The sequence below is a fragment of the Branchiostoma floridae genome, chromosome 10 (genome assembly GCF_000003815.2).
Source record: "Branchiostoma floridae strain S238N-H82 chromosome 10, Bfl_VNyyK, whole genome shotgun sequence".
Classification (NCBI taxonomy): domain Eukaryota; kingdom Metazoa; phylum Chordata; class Leptocardii; order Amphioxiformes; family Branchiostomatidae; genus Branchiostoma; species Branchiostoma floridae.
In genome coordinates this window covers 19,257,723-19,267,088 of record NC_049988.1, presented here as the reverse complement: position 1 = coordinate 19,267,088, position 9,366 = coordinate 19,257,723, and the positions used below count along the sequence as shown (strand labels likewise).

General features: G+C 41.0%; 2 protein-coding genes across 2 annotated transcripts in view; both read left to right on the top strand.

The window, feature by feature from the left end:
• Positions 1-1,536: 1,536 nt before the first annotated feature.
• LOC118425063 (angiopoietin-2-like) lies at positions 1,537-2,617 on the top strand. The gene is made up of 3 exons (XM_035833881.1): positions 1,537-1,633; positions 1,949-2,065; positions 2,391-2,617. Exons 1-3 carry the CDS (start codon positions 1,537-1,539, stop codon positions 2,615-2,617), a joined length of 441 nt encoding a protein of 146 aa, XP_035689774.1.
• Positions 2,618-6,105: 3,488 nt separating this feature from the next.
• LOC118423735 (putative ankyrin repeat protein RF_1087) overlaps positions 6,106-9,366 on the top strand; it is a 7,089-nt gene continuing 3,828 nt past the window's right edge. The window contains exons 1-2 of the mRNA XM_035831937.1: positions 6,106-6,228; positions 8,672-8,756. The gene's annotated coding sequence lies outside the window, so the exon portion shown is untranslated. The remainder of the gene's footprint in view (positions 6,229-8,671; positions 8,757-9,366) is intronic.

The following is a 9,366-nucleotide window of genomic DNA, read 5'->3' as shown; positions in this document are numbered from 1 at the left end:
AATGCCATAACTTAGGTTTTATATGCAGAAGGTGAATAAAACAATGATTAACAAAACATAATTGATTCTACCAAACTGAATATGCATTATGAATATAAGTACAAAGTAAAGTAGTCGTAATGATAATAAATAATAAAATCATGTAGACACCTATACATAACTGAAAATGACGTTAGCAACAGAATAAACCAAAGTAATGTATTACCAAAACAACAGAAACCGCTGCTAATGCTACGTAATGCTTCAAGGACTTAACACGTAATACTATATAATCTTATGCCATGCTACATTTTTGGGTCAACTTGCACTTGTATATTTATTCCATTTTGTTGTTTGTTTTAAGTTGTACAAACATACAGTTTCATGAAGAGGTGCATTTAGGCTTGATTAAAGATGATTCAATCTCTACAACTGGATAGGACTAAGAACTTCCTTCCTAACGCTTCGAGCGACTCCATCACTCTTCTTCATTGCGTCACCAACTTGAATGAGGTGGTAGAACAACTTTAACTGAAAAAAAAAGAACAGTTGAACATGTCCAAGTCACTAACTTGTATACAATTGTAACTCATATACATCATGCATCATGCATGTGCCAACATTTTCCAACAAGAGGCGTGACTTTTTTCATCATCATTATTTCTGATATAACTCCATTAGCATCAGTAGGTCAAGGCGCAGACGGCCACCGTGGTCTCTATGGCGTCATCCGTGACGTCATCTGCGCCCATCGCCGTTGCCTGGCCGCCACGCTAGCAGTAGTAGTGACGCTGGTCTCTGTGGGAGCCGTGGTTATACTCGTCAGTGGTGGGAGCAAGGGGCACCCAAAGGTAAATGTTCTGTTTGTTGGTCCTGCTGTAACAGATGTAGACTCAGAGACAGAAAGATGGCGTGGAGTCAGTAATCTCCAAGCAGATTCTACGGTAGCATAAGATACTAGTAGTATCAAAAGCTGGCAGAGGTGTAAACCCGGCCTAGGAGTGTGTTTGGTTACCGGAGTGGCTGATGACTCCCTTTGGTCAGTTGTACTCCTTAGCCAGCTTCGATGCTATCTTATGCCACTGGTAAATCTGCCTGGAGATTAGGGGTCATTAGGAGTCACCTGGCAGGGTGTTTGGCCTAGAACCCAGAGGTCCTGGGTTCCAATCCTGTCATGCTACCGACCTTGTACCCGTTGGAAAGATTTACCTGGCTTCGGTTGAGAAGGTAAAAAGCAGTGGAAGGAGAGGGATTATTAGCATTATATAAAACATAATATTTAGAATGAAATCAGCATTGAATTTGCATATCAATGTTGTCATGTGAATAAATCTAAGTTGCTTGAAATTTCTTTTTTCTCCATTTAAGACCTCAGATGTTGCAACCCTACCAAACCACCTTCCGACTTGGTCCGCTCTACCAGTGACGTCGACACCCGTGACGTCAGCCTCCATGACGTCAGCCCCCGTGACGTCACCACCCGTGACGTCACCACCCGTGACGTCACCACCCGTGACGTCACCACCCGTGACATCGACTCCGTCGGCTGAACCAATGATGACATCCACTCAGGAAACTCCGGTGCTGACTGACTCGTCGGAGAGAACGGAGTTTCCTAGCAACCCACGAACAGAGGGGGCCGTCCGCGCGTGCGGTAAGTACGGTGGCCGACAAGAACAATGGAGAACAAACCTGTTTTTTGTCTGTTCAGCTCAACCATTGAATGAGGTTCACCAACACACCTATTTTTTTCTGCTCAACACGCCGGCTTTGCCTGAGCCACACACACCAACACCAACACATTTAATTTTTATTCATACAGCACACTTTTTTATGCATATGGGCTACACAAAAAATAGATGTGTCAAACAGGCAAAATATGTGTGTTGGCCATTGTTCTTGTCGGCCACGGTAGGTAAGGATCAAAATGGGGTTAAAGAAATTGTCTGGCCCATCATCTTTGTTGCAGGAGAGCCCCGTGACTGTGCAGATCTCTATGAGGAAGGCTCCACAACAAGCGGTGTGTACTGCATCACCCTACAGAACAGCACACGTGTGGGGGTCTACTGTGACATGGATACTGACGGTAAGGCAATGGTGGATTCATACGTGTGAAAGAGACAAACTATTTAATCTAGCTATTAAAAAAACCCTGCTTTACACGTACGCATCGACACACAGAAACATGCACAAACACACACTCACACACACACACACACACACACACATACACACACACAAACACAGAGAGAGAGAGGGGGAGAGAGAGAGAAACACATACTCAAACACAAAACATAGAAACACACAGACACAGACAAACACACAAACACACACACACACACACAGCACCGAAAACATGTTCATAACGTTAACCCTCTTAGTAATACAACCGTGTTTCATCCGTTAACTAGGCGGAGGTTGGACAGTCATCCAGCGTCGGATTGACGGCACGGTTCCGTTTAACCGGCCCTGGGCGGACTACAAGCGCGGGTTCGGGAACAAGTCAGGCGAACACTGGCTGGGGAACGACAACATCCACCTCCTGACCAACCAGAGGGCCTACAGGCTGCGGATAGTAATGTCGCCACCACAGGGAAAACAGCAAAGCTTCACGTGCACCCGTGGTTACTTCAAGTAAGTCAGACTTAGCTGGCCGAGGAGTATGGTGTACACGTGTGGGACCCAGCTAACTTCTCTGACATGTTATCTGATACCAGGCTAACACACACACACTCACACACAAGCACACACACACACACATACATACACAAACACACACACACACACATACATACACACAGAAAACACAGACATTCAGACACACACATACACAAACACAGAAACATAGAAACACACATACACACATACAGAAACACACACAGACATACATGAACACATACACACACAGACACATGCACACACACACTCACACATACGTTGTGTAAGCACCTATTACATTGCATCAGCAATACGCGTATTCCAAATATCAAATATGCTCTGTTTACTTCTCAGGGTAGCCGGTGAGGAAAATGACTACAGACTGGTTCCGGTAGAGACAGCGACACAAAGTAATGATTGTGTTCGAGTTAGAAATCAGGCCATCCTTAACGTTTGTGATCAGTCAATCTGCGCTCTTGTTGGACGTGGGTTCTCTACCGTGGACAGGGACAATGATGGCATTAAAAGCGTCAATTGTGCTCAGTGTTATCGCGGCGGATGGTGGTTTTTGAAGTGCGGTCCCCTGACATACATCAATGGACAAAGAGAAGACTGTACTCAGAAAGACCGATCTACCACGGTTAGGCCCGTGTCTCTGAAGCTGAAGCCATAACTGTGTAACGTTATATGTAACGCTGGTTCACCTTTATCCGAGGGTAACCTATATCCGTTGTTTGTAAGAAAAAGCGTATTTAGGGATATGAAATCGACGGACGGTGGTTTCAAATTAAACCACAGTCAGCAGACGTAATACTCCTAAATGTGCCAGAGTTTCTTCGTCGGCATCAGGGTCATACCTCCTCGTAATTTAGAGCTCGCTGACAACTTGGCCGAGCTAAATTCTTGATTTGTAAAGGGGGCTTAAGGAAAAAGGTAGTTCCACATAAGAATGGATAAGCTTAGTGTCTTATGTAGTGTTTGTGCTATTTTCTAAGCCTCTTCTGAGAATCTCCTCCTGGACTAAGATGGCAGACAAAATTTTGTTTTTGGTCAGAGGGTAGCAAGTTCTTTACTGCCGACGTTTCGGTGACACCTGTAATGGGTTTGTACGAACACAAAACCGTTTTTTCCTGTTGGACCGGTCCAGAAGAATCGAACCTGAAAAAAATTAGTAGACCGGATGTTCGAAAATGAACCTCTGCTTGGAAATTAGGTGTTTTACGTCACATACCAGCCTCTGTAGGTTGCTTTACTGGTGTAATGTTCATGATCACAGTGGACTCGTAAGTTGCCTTCTTTGTCAGGTGAGTAGCGTCCGCAACTTGTAAGCGTTAATGAAATTGTGTCTTTTACATCTTTATATCTACATGTATTACAAGAAACACCGGATAAATGAATTTTCAATAATGTGATCATTATTTCAGTTATGTAGTAGGAAGTTGCAATTGTTTCCTGTGTGATAATTTAGAAAGGTAACGTTACTGTGGTAGTCACTACTGCAATTGTAATGTAACTTTACATCTGAATACAGCATAAAAGTGTATTACTAAATGATGTAGACGCCTCAACGTTTGACGGGTCTCGTAAGTAGTGGGACTTCGGTAGAAGTGAACTTTACAGACAGAAGTCATATCATCAGTATAGTTTTCAGTATAACGTTATATGCTTGTAAGGTTACTTTATTAGATGCTGAAGTTGTTATAGCGTGTAAACATCTGTACTTGTTAACGTTATATGTAACGTTATTATATAATTCAGGAAGACTATTACTAGTGAGGTACTAGTATACGGTTTATTTATGGATATCTGGATAAAATATTAGGGAGTTTGACGCCTCAAAATCTTTGCAACTGCACCGGGCGAGTCTATGTAGCAACACACCGATCCTGTCGAACGCCATTTCGAACAAATAGAACATCCTGTTCTTTTTCGAACACCGCCATTACAACCAACGATGTGGTTGGACGGTAGTGTTCGAAATAGAACCACCATCGAACAGGGGCGGGGCTTCGGGATCGGTCCATTGTAGCAAGCACTCAAACAATAAAAGCAGTTAGAACTGCAACTTTGTCTCGAGGGTCATGTTTATACAAGCATGTCAAAAATTTTCAATTTTTTTTGTCAGAATTGGCATCACAGATTGTTCCAATATAAGGTCACATTTCACACAACAGTACCTCATCTCCGAGCAGATGTCTGGAGGTTTTCTGTCTGCCGGGCTTCTCAGATAGATGTAAATGGCTGTCAGTAAAGCCTGTCAAAAACTTGATGATTTCACAACAATACTAACGTTACCATTATAGTACCATACACACAAAGAAATAACATCTATTATCATAATACCGGTACGTTTACGACGATTTCTCTAGCCATACTGATTTGACAAATTGTCAACGCATCATTTTCTCCAGTTACATGTTGCTGTTATAGGTTACCCTTGCCACTTCTTCTGTGTAACTTTTCTGCCACTCTTGTCCTGCTAAAAGCGTAATATTGTAATTGTAACACGCCCCGGAATTACACGGCGAACGGGCGCGTGGTTGGGAGGGGGTACAAAATACCGGTAGGAAGAAACACGGCACAATTAACTGCCGCTATGTACATTTATACATCCTCTGATGTTCCTTCCTTTTCTGTCAGTAAATGCATAAAACATAAACCTGCATGAGCATACAAAATGTCATGAGAAAACGGACGTATACTGTCAAGAATTTTCATTTAACTTCTGTCCGTCACAACCGCTATGACGTAACACTTCACTGCTAGCGTAGATATAAAAATGGCGGGAAAATGGCTGCGTACGTTCAATTTTGCCCATTCAGTCGTAGATCCGGGCTATTATGCAACGGTTCTTCACACTTTTACATGAGTTGTAGGTCACCAACAGAAATTCAAGATTGTTGTTGAATCATGTTCGTCTTGTGCCGTGAGGATGTGTAATTATGATCTATAAATTTGGCAATGAATGTGACAGTGTGTTCGTCCCACGACGAGCTGCCTACCCCGAAAAAGATACTGAAAACTTTTGGCCTTGTTGTCTTCGAATGCATTGTTATCGATGCTTTGTAAATGATGTATTGGACACCTAGATGTCTGAAGTGTGCACAGCTCAGAAATAACTATTGTTGCATGTGTAGATCTCTTTAAGTTCCAGTATTTTTAATCTACCGGTATAAGTCTTACTACCGGTATTATGCCAATGCATGTTACAGGGAGAGATAAAAAGTGAGATAGAAATTGATAGTGTGTGGGAGGATGAGAGAGGGAAGAAGGAGGGACGGAGACAGAAAGAGCGATAGAAAGAGGAGAGAGAGAGAGAATGAGAGAATGAGACAGATTCATAAACAAAGAGAGATGCTTGAAGTTTGAATAAGACCGGCGCTAGAGAGAAGTACAAAACGCCACTAAGTAGGTCTGCCAACGCCTCACATCTGCTTGGAGATTTATCTACCAATCACACGACCAGACCGGTCGAACGAGTGTCCCGAACACCCGGCACAACAACAAGCCTGTTGCGTGCTGCAGTTTAATCATCGGTACAACCTCGCAAGGACGGGACCAAACAGTTTATTACAGCGTTGCAACCGCAAGGTGAGGTCGTCTGAGCCTTTGTGTCGTCTTAGTGTGGGGATCTAAGGAGTTGAAGATACACTTGGGAGGTCTAAGGAGTTACGGGGAACACCTGAGGTGTTGTGAGTTGTCTTGAAGAATGGCTAAGACGCACTGGTATTTGTTTTACTTTTACACCAGAAATAACTTTGCACTAGACTAGAGTATGGGTCTAGGGCACATTTGAGTCATAGGTTGCTGCAAAAATAGTAGAAATTGACCAATTTGACGCAATAGTATGCCAGAAGATTACAGTTTGCAACCCCAGTCTTTCTGACTAATTACTAACTATATTTTAAGCAACCTGTGTAGTCTGGTAGCGACTACATGCTGTTATGAATATTCATATATCGTAACGACTAGTACATGTATATGTGTTGTGTTTCTAATAGTAGCCACCAAATTATATATGCATGTATATATATATATATACCGCCACGACTTCAATGAAAACTGTGTCCCTTTGTTGTTTTGTAACTCGTCTTGCGTCACATACACAAACACAACCCTCCAATTTGTAAGACAACATCCAATTAGAAGTGGTATTTATTCTGTACAGCTATGAGCATGGACTAGCTATAGACGACATAAGCAAGTATTGTGCCCTATACTGGGTTCATATACCATTTCATCTACACTCTACAGTTCATATGCCATTTCATCTACACTCTACAGTTAGCCATATGCCATTTCATCTACACTCTACAGTTCATATGCCATTTCATCTACACTCTACAGTTAGCCATATGCCATTTCATCTACACTCTACAGTTAGCCATATGCCATTTCATCTACACTCTACAGTTCATATGCCATTTCATCTACACTCTACAGTTCATATGCCATTTCATCTACACTCTACAGTTAGCCATATGCCATTTCATCTACACTCTACAGTTAGCCATATGCCATTTCATCTACACTCTACAGTTCATATGCCATTTCATCTACACTCTACAGTTCATATGCCATTTCATCTACACTCTACAGTTAGCCATATGCCATTTCATCTACACTCTACAGTTAGCCATATGCCATTTCATCTACACTCTACAGTTCATATGCCATTTCATCTACACTCTACAGTTAGCCATATGCCATTTCATCTACACTCTACAGTTCATATGCCATTTCATCTACACTCTACAGTTAGGTTTACTGAGTTATTTAACTATGCTCGACCTTGCTACTGTCACAAAATGGCAAAATGGTTGAATGGCACCTGTGCAGACAGTTGTTTATTTCAATTCCCAAATGACCCGTAGGTATTATTTATTCATGATGTGCGTTTTTTTTCTGTTCTGGTCTGTAAATTTTACAACTGTTAGACATTTTCTATACACTTTTTTACACCAAAACATGGCCGAACTGGAAGCTATGACACTGCCCTCCCCACTCTGAATCGATGGCCCTAAGAATCGATTTTAATACCCTTAATGGCGAGGGCATGTTGCTACAGGGTACAGTAAAGTATGGGGGCTAATTTACCTAGTGTCTAGTTCACTGAACACATAATGTACAACCTTTTCGGAAAATACCTTTGTATAAAAAAACGTTTTTGTTGGTTAAAAAGGAGATACATCAAGACAAGAAGATCCCATAATTTTGGGGAGATTTCATTTTGATGAATAATTTCAGTTTCTCAAGATTGATTTTCAAGAAAAAGAGACATAGAAGTTGCAGTTGTTGTTGACTATGCAGCAAATGATGTCATACGTCACTACCATAAACCAGGGTTCTCCCCAGAATTTTTTAGTATAGTGGAGGGGCTGGCAAAAATAACCCGCACCAACGCGCTGCACTTTCATGAAAATGGGTTCATTTTGCAATGACAGAGGGTGTCAAATACTACAAGTATAATATACTGTTGTTATTCCTTTGTTGTGAAGTGGCAAAACTACTATTGTTTTGATCATTGCTCATTCACAAGTTTTTGCAGACAATGATGACTGGAAAAATGATGCCACTTGGTACAAAAATCTGTGAATTGTCATTAATCTTAGCAAAACTAACAAAGGAAATGGGAAGAAACACACTAAATTTGAAAAATAGTATAGTGGAGCTGGCTGAGAGTATAGTGGAGGGCCTCCCTTATTCCACTCTCTGGGGAGAACCCTGCATAAACAATACCATATACAATAGCCAACAAATATCAGCTGGGTAACGTATATACTTTAAGTGTTCTGAAAAACAGTGTATTTAGGTATATCAAGCCGACGGTTGGTTCAAACTGAAATATTCTGAAATTATTTTGTAAATATTGCAAATTATCTATTGAATGTCGAATCTTCATCGTTCGACTACAAGTTTGATTTCCGAAGATATCAGATTCATGGTTAAAAAGGTCATTGTGTGCAGCCTTTTTCAAACAAATGTAAGGGAAAAAAATTGCTGACAAAATTTTGCCTTTTGTGATCCTTTCCAGATATCTCGTACCTCAAATAATGTCGCACCTGCATCTCGGCAATATTCTTAAGAGGCACCACTCTAAGGACCTTCCAACTGAACGGGTAAGAACAGCTATACATATATTTTCATACTCAAATATTTGCCATGTTTAAATCATTGGATTTACTTTTGTTCATCTATAGTTAGAGGGAAATTGTTTCAGCTATGATCAAAATAAACATATTGTAAGTATACATACTTTTGTATTCTTTTTCTGTAATGACATATCATGTTGATCTCAAATTTACGTTACGTTACGTTTGCCATATTCAAATCATTGGATTGTGTCTTCTTCTATTGATTGATTGTGTATATATATATATATATATATATATATATACGAGGGGCGGTCAATAAGTAATGCCCCTGACCCACTGCCAGTCGTTTGATCTAGATGAAATTTTGTATGTGTAATGATTTATATCTTTATAGGTTATGTTGCAAAAAACAGTTCTGAACTAATTATGGTTTCTGATTTACTGGTGTTTGAACTGAGTCAGGTGCGAAATGGACCAGGTGTGAAATGGAACCAGTTGAGTGTCGCTCAGCGATCCGTTTTTCGTATTTGAAAGGACGCACACCAAAGAAGACTTTTGATGAAATGAAAGAAACTTATGGTGATGATGCCCCATCATATTACCTTGTAAAACGCTGGCATCCTGAATCAAACAG